At 43.2% G+C, this 14733-nt stretch overlaps 2 protein-coding genes across 2 annotated transcripts in view; one reads left to right on the forward strand and one right to left on the reverse strand.

Moving 5' to 3' along the window:
- stard5 (StAR related lipid transfer domain containing 5) overlaps positions 1–1717 on the forward strand; it is a 40589-nt gene extending 38872 nt beyond the window's left edge. The window contains exon 7 of the mRNA XM_067971615.1: positions 1605–1717. Coding sequence (XP_067827716.1) covers positions 1605–1627 — 23 coding nt within the window. The 3' untranslated portion in view covers positions 1628–1717. The remainder of the gene's footprint in view (positions 1–1604) is intronic.
- The window catches only part of il16 (interleukin 16), a 129244-nt gene that overhangs the window by 6036 nt on the left and 108475 nt on the right, over positions 1–14733 (reverse strand). Inside the window, exons 17-20 of the mRNA XM_067971617.1 lie at positions 12673–12814; positions 10529–12047; positions 7804–7990; positions 1584–1685 (exon numbers count right to left, since the gene is read on the reverse strand). Coding sequence (XP_067827718.1) covers positions 1584–1685; positions 7804–7990; positions 10529–12047; positions 12673–12814 — 1950 coding nt within the window. The remainder of the gene's footprint in view (positions 1–1583; positions 1686–7803; positions 7991–10528; positions 12048–12672; positions 12815–14733) is intronic.

Below are 14733 nucleotides of genomic sequence, written 5' to 3' on the forward strand. Positions count from 1 at the left end.
TTAAAGGAGTTAATAGGGAAGATAGAGAGAAACTATTTCCTCTGGTTGGGGGTGCCCAGAACAAGGGGCATAACCTTAAAATTGGAGCTAGGCCATTCAGGGGTGATGTCAGGAAGCACTTCTTCACACAAAGGGTAGTGGAAATCTGGAACTCTCTCCCCCAAAAAGCTGTTGAGGCTGGGGGTCAATTGAAGATTTCAAAACTGAGATTGAATGATTTTTGTTAGGCAAGGTTATTAAAGGATATGGAACCAAGGTGGGGAAATGGAGTTAAGATGCAGATCAGCCATGATCTAACTGAATAGTGGAACAGGCTCAAGGGGCTGAATGGCCTACTCCTGTTCCTATGTTTCTAGAAATAGACATCCCTTCCCTTGGTGCAGTAGTAGGTGTTATTGAATTTTAGATTTAGAATGAGTCAGGATAGAGAACCTGGATTACATTGGGCCCTCATAGATCTGTCCTAGGAGCACAGTGCTTCAATCTGCGCTGTCATCCTTTACTTCAAAATAAAATTATCTTCAAGTTAATTAGCTGACTTTTAATTTTTTGTCAAAGACTTAAAATGGCGGGCATGCTGCCCGTGATATAGGTTGGCGGTGGGGCAAGATTTCTTTCCGGCACTGCGTAGACAGAAAACTCTCAGATCCCATACTCATGTCTCTCAGCGACTATCAGCAGAAAGGGAATGGCCAATGTGCAAGTCTCAGCTTAAGAAGAGGAATTCAATCAGGCGAGATTGTTAAAGGCAGGAACAGGAGGAGGCCATTCAGCCCCTCAAGCCTGCTCTGCCATTCATTCAGATCGTGGCTGATCTGCACCTCGACTCCATTTTCCAACCTCAGCTCCATACCCTTACCCAACAAAAATCTATCTCAGTCTTGAAAGCTTCAATTGTCCCAGCATCCACCGCCTATAAAGGGAGAGAGTTTCCACGACCTTTTATCCACTCCCGAATGGCCTGGCTCTAATTTTAAGATTATTTCCCCTTATTCTGGATTCCCCCACCAGAGGAAATAGTTTCTCTATATCTATCCTATTGAATCCTTTTAACATTTTAAAAACAAGGTACCATTCCACCCGGGCCCACTAACTCCATTTATAAATGCAAACATTTTGCTTGCAGTAGGTTTATCTTATTCTAATGGACATATTAACTTCACGCTTATTTTGGGAAGTGGGATCTAGGGATCCTTTCACAGACTCCCGAGTTCTGATCCCTTGTCCGGTTGAAACAACTAAAGGGGCTCGGCAGAGCCAGTCCCCCTATCTCGACAGTCCTACCAAAGCAGTGAGGTCTTTGCATCCCTCTGGACTTCCCTGGTGACAAAAATGACTAACCACCTGGTGGGAGAAGTCCATCCTTCATCCAACCAATGGTCGATGCACCCAAAAGGGGAGCAATCCACCATTTTGGATTAAATGAACGCAGTCAAAGACTTTTATAGAATCTCTGCCTGGGAATAGGCTACTGGATATATTTTTCCAAGTATGAACCAGATGGACAACAGTCATGTCACAGGCAATGTTTTCACTTCACACACACATACTTCTGCTGGATTTTCCTTACTGACGGTACTCACGGTTGTCACTTTATTTTCCAGGTCTATACCTCCAGCTATGCTGAATCCCAGTCCAGACCCTTCTTCTTTGTGCAGGACCACAACATGAATGTCCTCGAATTGCTGCAAAGTAAAGATGATTTTAATGAGGTTTTTACTCTGTGAGTATCTATCATCAGCTGGTTCTCACAGTCGCTTACCAAGCTGTGGCTCAGTGGGTAGCACTCTTGGCTCTGAGTCTAGAAGGTTGTGGGTTCAAGTCCCATTCCAGAGACTTGATTGAAGGCTGATACTCCAGTGCAGTACTGAAGGAGTGTTGCACTGTCAGAGGTGCCATTTTTTGGATGTGATTTTAAACCTGCTCTCTCAGGTGGGTGTAAAAGATCTTACAGCACTATTTTGAAGAAGAGCAGGCGAGCTCTCCCCGGTGTCCTGGCCAATATTTACCTCTCAACCAACACCTAAAAATAGATTATCTGATCGTTATCATATATGAGCAAATTGGCTGCTGCGTTTCCTACATTACAACAGTGACAAGGTGCTATATAAATGTAAGTCTTTAGTTAAAGCTTCATTCACCAGGAATTTAGAGCATTCAAAGCCAAACATTCTCTTTATAAATAATAACTGGTTTGGACCAGGCAGAGTTTGGAGGGTTAGGTCTTGACTTTGTCCGATAGTATAAATCGGGTGATTGCCAATCGGCAGCCTGTTGAAGTCAAAAGAAATAAGAACAGGGAGAGATGTAAAATGGACTTCTGACTCACTATCACCCGTTTTACACTATCGCACAAAGTCATCACCTGCCCCACGGTGTGCGTTACAATTAGTTACACAAGAAAGTTTGAAACTGTTGTATTCTGGCACCAATCTTCCCCAAATCGGCAGCTGTTTGCGTACAGGAATTCCTGACATGCAAGCCAGATAATCCTGATTTAATTATGGCCCCCAAAATTCTTGGGGAGCCCGCTCTGCTGTGGGAAGTGGGATTTCTGGCCGCCAGCCTGTGTTCACATCACACTGAGGCTCTGCACTGGCAGCAGAATCATGCAATCTCTGCCGTCAAGGCACAGGGGCTTGTTTGTGGAAATCAGGGACGTCACCATTTAAACCAAGGGGCTACCCTTTGAGAAAGGAATGTGATCTATCACTGAGCCACAGTAAAAAGGAAAGCAGATCTGCATTTATATAGCACCATACTGTGTCTTTCGGAAGCATCTCAAAGCACTACATGTCATTAATTACTTTGGGATGCAGTGACTGTTGTTATGTAGGAAAACACAGCAGCCATTTTGCACATGATAAGGTCCCACACAAACAGCAATGCGATGAATGACTAGTGCTTTTTTTTCATATTCATTCTCAGGATGTGGGCGTCGCTGGCAAGGCCGGCATTTATTGCCCATCCCTAGCTGCCCTGAGAAGGTGGTGGTGGGCCTTCTTCTTGAACCACAATGATTCAAGTGAGTGGTTTGCTAGGCCACTTCAGAGGGCAGTTACGAGTCAAACACTTTGGTGTGGGACTGGAGTCACATATAGGCCAGACCAGGTAAGGACGGCAGGTTTCCTTCCATAAAGGACATTAGTGAACCAGTTGGGTTTTTACGACAAACTTCATGGTCACTTTTACTGATACCAACTTTATATTCCCAGATTTTTTAAACTTGGTGTTGACGGTTGAGGACAAATGCTCTTCTTTGAATGATGTCATGGGATCTTTAACATCCACTTAAACCATCAGAACAGACAATCAGGGCCCTAGTTTAATGTTGCATTTGAACGATTGCAGCTCCAATAATGCTACACCTCTTCAACTCTACACTAGGGTGTCAACCTGCATTATGAAACTCCTAGTTTGAGGTTGAACCCGCAACTCTCTAACTCAGAGTGTTTATAGGATGTGGGAAAGTGTCTACCGACATTAGTGACCCACGCTGACTACATAGAATTACATAGAATTTACAGCACAGAATCAGGAACTGGTCTATGTCGGTTTTATTGCTTCACACGAGCCTCCTCCCACCCTACTTCATCCAATCCTAACAGCGTATGCTTCTATTCCTTTCTCCCATAAGTACTTATCTACCTTTCCCTTAAAGGCATCTATGCTATTTGCCTCAACTACTCCATGTGGTAGTGAGTTCCACATTCTAGCCACTCGCTGGGTAAAGAAGTTTCTCCTGATTCCCTGTTGGATTTATTAGTGACTATCATATATTTATGACCCACTACTTCTGGTCTCCCCCACAAGTGGAAACATCTTCGCTATGTCCACCCTATCAAAAACCCTTTCATAATCTTAAATACATCTATCAGGTCACCCCTCAGTCTACTCTTTGCTAAAGAAAAAAGTCCAGGCCTGTTCAATCTTTCCTGATAGATATGAGCTCTCAGTTCTGGTACAATCCTTGTAAATCTTTTTTGCACCTTCTCCAATGCCTCGATATACTTTTTGTAATATGGAAACCGGAACTGTGCACAGTACTCTAAATGTGGTTTAACCAAGGTTCTATGCGATTTTAACATAACTTCTCTGCTTTTCAATTCTATCTTTCTAGAAATGAACCCCAGTGCTTCGTTTGATTTTTTTTAATGGCCTTATTAACCTGCATCGCTACTTTTCGTGTTCCTAGATCCCTTTGTTCCTTTACCCTATTTAAAATCTTATTATCCGAGCAGTATGTGACCTCCTTATTCCTCCTACCAAAATGCACCACCTCACACTTATCTACATTGAAATCCATTTGCCAATTACATGCCAACTATACCCCCCCCCCCATTTGGTGTCATCCGCAAAATTTGAAACTGTACTTCTGGTTCCCAAGTCCAAATTGTTAATGTAAACAGTACCTTGTGGTGATCTCTAGCCTATTATCTAGTGCCAATACAAACATAGATATAGTCAACCTCATCACTGCTCATAAATATGTTAATTTTGTCATTTCCATTGATGGGGCTGTTCTGCTTTAATCTTGAATTTGTAATCTCTGATTGTTCCTTACAGTTTATTTGGTATCTCAAATGCCAAATTGGGCTCATTCACCAGCTGACAGCTCTTCCCTATGTGAAGCTAAAATTCACTGATGACCAGTCTGCATTTGTCAACAAAAAAATGTGATGAACAGCAATTGTTGAAAAGTTCTACTAGCGAACACGATTTCAAGTGATAGAGCCATAGAATCATAGAATGGTTACAGTACAGAAGGAGGCCATTCAGCTCATCGAACCCATGCCGGCTTTTTGTAAGAGCTATCCAGTTAGTCCCAATCCCCTGCTCTTTCCCCGTAGCCCTGCAATTTTTTTCCCTTCAAGTATTTATTCAATTCATTTTTGAAAGCCATGATTGAATCTTCTTCCATCATCCGTTCAGGCAGCGCATTCCAGATCCACAACTACTCGCTGTGTAAAAAAGGTTTTCCTCATATCGCCTTTGGGTCTTTTGCCAATCACCTTAAATCTGTGACCTCTGGTTCTCGAACCTTCTGCCAATGGGAACAGTTTCTCTTTATTTACTTTATCTAAACCCTTCATGATTTTGAACACCTCTATCAAATCTCCTCTTAACCTTCTCTTCTTTAAGGAGAACAACCCCAGCTTCTCCAGTCTATCCATATAACTGAAATCCCTCATCCCTGGAACCATTCCAGTAAATCTTTTCTGCACCCTCTCTAAGGCCTTCACATCTTTCCTAAAGTGCAGTGCCCAGAATTGGACACAATACTCCAGCTGTGGCCAAACCAGTGTTCTATAAAGGTTCAACATAACTGCCTTGCTTTTGTACTCTATGCCTCTATTTATAAAGCCCAGGATCCCGTATGCTTTTTTAATCGCTTTCTCAACTTGTCCTACTGCCTTTAAAGATTTGTCCACATATACCCCCAGGTCTCTCTGTTCCTGCACCCCCTTTAAAATTGTACCATTTAGTTTATATTGCCTCTCCTCATTCTTCCTGACAAAATGTATCACTTTGCACTTTTCTGCGTTAAATTTCATCTGTCATGTATTCGCCCATTCCACCAGCCTGTCTGTCCTCTTGAAGTCTATTACTATCCTCCTCACTGTTTAGTACACTCCCAAGTTTTGTGTTATTTGCAAATTTTGAAATTGTGCCCTGTACACCCAAGTCCAAGTCATTAATATGTATCAAAAAAAGCAGTGGTCCTAGTACCGACCCCTGGGGAACACCACTGTACACCTCCCTCCAGTCCGAAAAACAACCGTTCGCCACTACACTCTGTTTCCTATCATTTAGCCAATTTCGTATCCATGCTGCCACTGCCCCTTTTATTCCATGAATTTCAATTTTGCTGAAATTCAATAGGCTTTATTATGTGGCATTTTATCAAACGCCTTTTGAAAGTCCATATACACAACATCAACCGCATTGCCCTCATCGACCCTCTGTTACCTCATCAAAAAAACTCAATCAAGTTAGTTAAACACGATTTGCCTTTAACAAATCTGTGCTGGATTTGCTTTGTAACTCTTGTCCAAGTGACCATTAATTTTGTCCCGGATTATCATTTCGAAAAGCTTTCCCACCACCGAGGTTAAACTGACTGGCTTGTAGTTCTGAGTTTATCCTTACACCCTTTTTTGAACAAGGGTGTAACATTTGCAATTCTCCAGTCCTCTGGCACCATCCCCATGCGTCCTGGCCAAACATTTCTTCCTCAACTGATCATTCATCTCTCTTTGAAAGTGTCGATAGGAGGAGGGGGCGTGTCTGTAGGATGAGGGAAAGTATCTATAGGATAAGGGAACATTTCTACAGGATGAGGGAAAGTGTATATGGGATAAAGGAACATGTCTATAGGTTGAGGGAAAGTGTCCGTAGGCTGAGAGAAAGTATCTATAGGATTACAGAACATGTCTATAAGATGAGGGAACATGTCTGTAGGATATGGGAAAGTATAGGATGAGGGAGAGTGTCTATATGATGTGTGAAAGTATCTATAGGATGAGGAGATGTGTCTATCGGATGAGGGAACATGTCTATCGGATGAGGGAACTTGTCTGTAGGAGGAGGGTATGTGTCTATCGGATGAGGGGAACGTGTCTATAGGATGAGGGAATGCGTCTGACACGCCTGGAGGGTGTTCAGCATGTTGATTGGCTCAAATGTCCTACAGACACGCCCTCATCCTACAGATAATTTTCCACATGCTCCACTCCCCCAGGTTCTACAATCACTTCCTCACATCCTACTATTTCCTTTTGCTAAAAAGTAACCAAAGAAAAAACATTTTTTGCAAAAATAAAAACTGACCCAACCAATCGACATGCCCATAGGGTAAATATGGCAGGGCTCCACACCAGGTCCTGAGCCTCACTCATGGGAGCAGACGTCAGAGAATCAGGGCAGAGGCCCACGTGATCAATTCACCGCATTGCTGACTTTTCGATCATTTTAAGTGTGTGGATTTTATAAGCTTCTCTTTGACATGGGAAGTGACACAGCTTCCTGTAATTTCACAGCTGGCAGCATAGTGGGAAATGGTGAATTAATGCTGTAGGAGGGTCAATCAGCAAGTGGTTTGAAATTAGCACGAGAGAACAAATGATGTCAGAAGTACAAAAGACCTATTCTGTGCAGAATGTAAGGTTATTCCTCCCCCAAAAAAATACATCTTAATGTTTTGTTTGTTCAATACACAAAATTAGATAAAAAGTAAAATGAGTATGGAAGCTTCACATTGCAGATAAGGAACCAGAAGTGTGGCCCTCTGGGTTTTCACTATAGGAAACGTTATATGACACTGCTCCCAATGTGGAGCCACATTCGTAGGCTGGAGACTGGTCTACAACATTATAGGGCCACTTCTGTGACCTGTGTTCCTATCTAGCGAGACTGCACAGCAAGAGAGGAACATCACAATAATACCCCTTATGTGTAATATAACTCTACATGCACCCTTATTATAAGGTAGACAAATGTTCTCAAGCATGTTTAGTGAAGCACTGTTATCCTATTGCTGAGGGAGGGAGTAGGGATATGGTAACAGATACTCTGCATCTAGATGAAGATCGTAACAATAATACTCATCAAACCAACAGCATTATTACAAAGACTGTAGTTGATTTGTATTACACGCCAATCATGGAGTCTCCATTAGTTTACAAGTCCCACATTTCTGTTCCCGAGGGCCCTTTAATATTTATTCTTAAAGTGACAGAGTGCGTCCTGTGGTCAGTATCAGCTATATGCCATGGCAATGCATTCATTACTCAACCTTCTAACCTTTAAGGTTTCTTCATCCAGACTCTTCACTTCCTCCATCAGTTTCTCCAGTTCTTCTGCAGGAATCAAGGACATAACCGACTGGGCGGAGACGCAGGAAGATAATGATGAGGAGCGTTCCTTTTTACCATCTTCCTTCCGATTTTCATCTGCTAGATTGATAGTGCAGACTCTGAACTCTGCAAGACTAGAACAGAAAGCACACTTTCATTCCAGCGAAAGTTAATTTATGCAAGAAAACTACACGAGCTTTTAAAGAAACTCAGTAAGTAACCAAAACCTCAAGAAACCAAGATGAGATTTATTTAACTTTCTCTTCAGCCAGGAGTGAGGACAGTGCACACTCATCGCTGGTGTGCAAATGTTACCATAGAGGAATCAGGCCCATCAGGAGTGAGAACAGTGCACACTCATCGTTGGTGTGCAAATGTTACCATAGAGGAATTAGACCCATTAGGAGTGAACAGTGCACAGTCATCGCTGAAGCTAAGAGAGAGCTAAGGTCCTAGCCACAAGTTAAGTGACCCACCCATGGGTATATTTGTCCACTTCCTGGGACAATCTCTTCTACGAATGCAACGAAAATGTTTTCCATTTAGGATGATGAGCAAAAATCATATTTCTGCCCATTGGTCCAACCAACAGTTCTTAAATTACTCACAGTACAGGGCCTCATACAGCACTAGCTCATTCATATTACAGGGCTCCATACAGCACTAACTCATTTATACTACAGGTCCCCAAGTACGCATGGGTTTCCTGCCCTGTGACTTGAGGGAGTGAATAAAGCAGTAATCAGATAGTGGGGCTAATAACACAATGGCATTCGTGGCTTATGTGCTGGAAACTTGTGCACCATCTGTGTGCAAGACTCATTAAACCCATAAGTTTCATTTAAATTAGGGTCCTTCCCATCATGTGATCACAGGACCTGAGGAGCGATTCAGACACTGAACGGCCATTTATATTACTGTCAGCTGTGGCTCAGTAGTAGCTCTCTCAACTCTGAGTCAGAAGGATGTGGGTTCCACTCCAGAGACTTGAGCACATAATCCAAACTGACACTCCGACTGCAGTACTGAGGGAGTGCTGCACTGTCGGAGGTGCCATCTTTTGGTCGAGATGTGAAACTGAGGCCCCATCTACCCTTTCCGGTGGATGTAAAAGATACCATGAAGAAAAGCAGGGGAGTTTTCCCCGATGTCCGGGTCAATATTTATCCCTCAACAACACTTAAAAATAGAGTAACTAGTCATTTATCGCATTGCTGTTTGTGGGACCTCGCTGTGCGCAAATTGTCTGCTACATTTCCCTACATTATAACAGTGTCTACACTTCAAAAGTGCTTTAGGATATTCTGAGGCCTTGAAAGGTGCTATAGAAATCCAAGTTCTTTCCTTCTGTCTTTCTTACCAATTTCTGAGTGGCCCTCTTCTTGATATAGGGCTGTCCTTCCTTATCGCCCTGTTCTTTTTTGGGGCCTCCAGATGGCCAAATCCTGTGGGGGCAGTTAGATCCCCACCATATTTTTAAAAAGCATGACAGTCTTTCACTGGCCGCTGGCACCCAGCTACCTGTACCAGGACCACACTATTGTGTCATTTGCTACCAAGGCCACATGACTGGGAAGGTATGTCTGACTTTTATTTCTACCACATTCTTTTAGGAACATAGGAAACTTCAGGGGTAGAAAAGGCTTGACAATCCCACCCCTTTTTGGTTGATCTCAAGACCACCTTCCTGCCTCTTCCCCAAATCCTTGAATATTTTCTTTCTCCTGAAACATAACTAGTTAGAAAAAAAAAGGCAATGATTTACCATAAAGTGCAGTGACAGTTGTTATGGAGACAAATGTGACAATTTTGTACACACCAAGATCCACAAATTGCAATGAGATGATTGATCAGGTAACCTGAATGCTGGTTAATGGTTGGTTGAGGGATCACTGTTGGCCAAGACACTGGGAGAATCCCTGCCTTTATTCAAATAGTATCATGGAATATTTAAGGGCAAATTCTGAACTTCCAGAGCGGAGCCTCACCAGACACGGACGTGAGTCAGTGATAGGGCTATAACACCATTGCCCCTATTCTCCAACCCACTCTCTTGTCCAATAAGACACCACTCCAGGAACACAATGCCCCTGAATGAGCCACCAGGGCAGAGGCTCAGTTTGACACCATATCCAAAGGGTGGCACTTTTGACAATACAGAACTCCCTCGATACTACACTGGAACATCAGCCTGGATTACCTGCTCCTAGAATGAGGCTTGAACTTCCAATCGTCTGCCTCAGAAGCAAAAATAAAACCAACTGAAGTGCCATTTATACAGTTCGCTTCAATGGTTTTGCGTTTAAATATGCTGCAAGGTCACAATTGTTGGTGCAAATGGATATTTATATTTGTAACAGAGGCGATATGCAATCTGTAAAATTAATTACATTACATACATATCAGAAGTTAAAGGTTTCATTGTTCTGCACAGTGGGAAGGGAGGGATGCAGAGTATGCCCCATGGTTTGCCACTTAATGATGACTTAATCTCAATTAGCCTTCCTCAGAGGGAAGGAGCATCAGAACATGAATTGACTCCCTGTTACTCTTGAGCACCAACAATGGATGTCACAGAGCTGCATTGGCAGAGGCCAGCTTTTAATTTAGGCCAAAGAGCAAAATAATGCATCTTTGTTCTCCAACATTGCTAAGTTATTCATAGATCCTACCTGAGAGAGAAACCTTTCTCCAGCTGATAATTGTTAACTGTTGGCGACGATAAAGGGGACCTTTCAGCCCAGAACAAGTCTTCATCGGACGGAGTGTGAGGAGATGCAGGCCGTGTGTTCCATGGGCTTCCACACCAAGATCCTGGTGACTGAGGAAATGCAAGTACACTTTTCATCAGAGCATATGACACTTGCTTGCTGATGGTATGTATTTTATCACTGCTGGCTGAGAGTGCTCCTTCTCTCAATGCTTTTACTTCACAAACTTCATATGAGGAACTGGTGGACAGTGGGAAACTTCTAGTTCGTAGCCCAGGTGATTTTATCACTTGTGATGGCGTCGGTGGGGAACTTGACAGTGAGGTGGACAGTTCACTACTTGCACTATTACTTCTCCTGGGACCAGATGTTGAGGGAGGCTTGGCTACTTGGACTACTGGTGATACCTCATTAACCACCTTCTGGGCTATGGGTGATACTTTCCCATTATCAAGATGCTGCTTGAAACCCACTGGAGATAAAGGCCTTACTTTTGAATCTCGTTCACCGCTCGGCGCAGACGCTGTTCTTTCCACGGTTTTACCTGAAACCGGAGTCGGTGAGCAAGTGTCCTTTCTGTTCCCTTTGTCCAGAGTATCCGGACTAGAGAGCGTTTCAAAAGAATGGATCTTTTGTTTGATGGATTGGACGCGTGGAGCTAAACTTCTAGGTGAAGTGAGGCCCCTTTCCTCGTTGCTCTTCGTCACAGTGCCATCGACCTGCTTCCCGCTTTTTAAAGCTTTCAGACTTTGGCGGGACCAGGCTGGCTTGGGAGCCACACGTGGCCCTTTCTTCACATTCGTCGTTTCACCGGACCTCCTGTTTGTTGGCATCGTGACATCAGCCTCTGCTTTCAGCTGCAAATCATCTGTGGGACAAAGCCTCGGAGAAGCCCAATCCCTATCAGTTTGAGACACAAAGGCCTTTGCTCTTGCCTGTTCTGCAGAGTTTTCGGTTGGAAATGTCTCCATTTTGCGTTGACCGGATCCTCTCAACTGAGAAGGAGAGGTGAGAACACAGGGTGAAAATTCCGATGCTCTTCCCTCTACCGCTAAGTCGGTTAGAATTAGTTTTAGGTCATCCATGGATGCGATCCCTTCCAACTCATTAGGCGAAGATAATGTCTCTTTGGTCTTATTTTCGTGCGAAGCAATTGATTTGGAAGCAGTGGAGTTTGAGTTACAGTTGTCAACAGAAGCTCCTCCGTCAGAGTGTCCATCGATGCACAGACTGTGTTTGCTCGCAGGCACATCCTGATTTTCTGTCAGTCCCTGTGATTCTGCAGTGGGCTGGTGCTCTGCCATTACGTTGTGGGCTGCTTCACCCCCGGAGTCTTCAATCATCTCCAAACGAGAGCTATTTTGGCAGCTTTCTGTGTCCTCAGCAGTTCTAACACAGACTTCCTGTTTCTCACCCTCACAGAAAGAAGCCACGCACGCCTGCCTTCTCAGCAGAGGCCTTGTAGTCGCTGGGCAGTTCGCTGCATTGTAAAAAGCAATCAGTTAATAACATCGCTCAAAAACCGATCATTTAACATTGCGTAACGATGCAAGCTTCGAACCGAGCCCAGCAAAACTGACGCAAATGTTTGTGCAAAGTCCCTTTAAATTTGATTACCAGTGTGCAAAATCCACAAGAGAAAGAGTAACGACTGCCTTTCCATCCAATAGCGTAAGAAAACCTTTTTCTCCGTTAAAAAGTCAAACCGTAGCAGTTTAAAATTCCGATGTATTCTACTCAGTTGAAGTATGTAGCTCAGAGTGTCAGGGTCATATCAGGACTCAGTAGTGTCAACTGTAATGCTACAGGATCCCACAAACCTTTCTAAATATAAAATGAGAGCTTGCCGTCTCATTTAACACTTGCATTTTAACACGAATATTTAAGCATTGCCACTTATTAAAAAGCCTCCACCCAGTTAAGTTCTTTTTTTTTGTTTCCTATAAATTGCTACAATTCCTTTATAAGATTCGTGGCAAATCATTTTTTCCGCTCTTTGAAGTTTAATAACTTCAAGCGTTTAAAATTTAGACATTAAAAAAAACAGCATTGTGCCCTCTCCTCTCTCCCATCTAATGCCCCTACAGTTTCAATTGAAAACGTACCTATATTTGCTCCTCTTAATTCCAGCTGATAGGAATCGGGGAAATTTAGACGCTGATCTCGGTCTCCGGGAGGTATTGGGGTGAAGAAGTCGCTGTGAATGGAAACTGCTTCATCCTCTTGTGGCTGTAGGTTCCTTACTTCCTGTGAAACAAACAGGAAACCCTAATTTCAAAGGTACATTAGATCTGCCTCTTCCATGTAGCGACTTACTGACTGCATAGGTGTTAGATAATCATCTACTGAGTAGGTAATTGATATGAATCATTCAACTAGTGACTTCATTAGGACTGAGCAATTTTCTCAAACTGCGTAGATGACAGTTGGCTAAACACTTTTGGATGGTCCACTGCATTTGGACAATGAGATTCATAAAGCATTTCTCCTGTCTTAGTAAGGTGTCAGCCGTGAGTCAGAAGGTTGTGAGTTTCATGCCCCACTCCAGAGATTTGAACACATAATCTAGGCTGACACCCCAGTGTAGTACTGAGGAAGTGCTGCACTGTTGGAGATACTGTCTTTCAAACGAGACATTAAACTGAGGCCCCGTCTGCCCTCTCAGGTGGAAGTAAAAAAATCCCATGGCATTATCTTGAAGAAGAGCAGGGGCGTTCTCCCTGGTGTCCTTGCCAATATTAAAACAGATTATCTAGTCATTATCACATTGTTTTCTGTGGGACCTTGCTGTGCACAAATTGGCTGCTGTGTTTCCTACATTACAACAGTGACTGCACTTCAAAAGTACTTCATTGGCTGCACAGCGCTTTGGGATGCTCTGGGGTCATGAAAGGCGCTATATAAATGCAAGTCTTTCTTTTTACAAGGGTTCAGGATATTAACCGCCTTGGGCCCAGAATTTCCTGGATTGGCGGAAATCAAAAGACACACCAAAACTTAACGCTGGTTTTTACACCAGAATTTCCGGCCAGTCTCATTAGTATACGCTGAATCATCAAAACCGGCGGAAATCAGCATACGCAATCGGGGCCCGAGGATCACGCAGCATGTTCCTTATTTATGTCCCTCTTCATCTATGAAAATTAAAGTTTGAAGCTGTCAAACCATCATTTATGCACATCAGGCACAGCGTCTTCAAAAAAGTGTAGTCGTGAAGCTTTTTAATCACTTTCTGATGCCATAAAATAACATTTAAAGATACAAAAAATACAATGCAGTAAAAAACAATAAAATAAAATCCCCAAAGAAAAATCGGTGTAAAACTTAACAAATAGTGACTTTGGTCACGCCCGCTGAAAACTAGTGTAAATTCAGGAAATTCATGTGAGCTGCTCGTTTGCACGGGGGCGGAGCTATGTCACAGAAGGCAGAGGAGGCCAAGTCACTGAATATATTTAAGAAGGAGCTAGATAGATTTCTAGACACAAAAGGCATCAAGGGGTATGGGGAGAGAGCGGGAATATGGTATTGAGATGGAGGATCAGCCATGATCATATTGAATGGCGGAGCTGGCTCGAAGGGCCGAATGGCCTACTCCTGCTCCTATTTTCTATGTTTCTATGTCACTGAGCGGCAGTGGGTTTTGGCAGAGGTTTCGCGGAATTGGCGCAAAAGACCGTGGAAACTCGGGCCTAGGGTAAAAACCAGCGTAAGTGACTTACGCCTGATTTACCTCGTTCTTGTACACTGAGAGCTGGCATTACGCCAGACTTACACCAGTGTTTTGCTGCAAGTTTCCACAAAATTGCTTGTAGCACACAACTGCTAGAATGATACCAGAGATGAAGGACTTCAGTTCAGCTACATGAAGAGACTAGAGAAGCTGGGATTGTTAGAGCAGAGATGGTTAAGAGGAGATTTAATAGAGGTGTTCAAAATTGCGAGGGGTTTTGATAGAGTCAATAAGGAGAAACTGTTTCCAGTGATAGGAGGGTCGGTAACCAGAGGACACAGATTTAAGGTAATTGGCAAAAGAAACAGAGGGGAGATGAGGAGAAATTTTTTTACGCAAAGAGTTGTCACGATCTGGAATGCACTGCCTGAAAGGGCGGAGGAAGCAGATTCAATAGTAACTTTCAATAGGGAACTGGATAGATACTTCAAAA

Source organism: Heptranchias perlo, chromosome 34 (assembly GCF_035084215.1).
Source record: "Heptranchias perlo isolate sHepPer1 chromosome 34, sHepPer1.hap1, whole genome shotgun sequence".
NCBI classification, from domain to species: Eukaryota; Metazoa; Chordata; class Chondrichthyes; order Hexanchiformes; family Hexanchidae; genus Heptranchias; species Heptranchias perlo.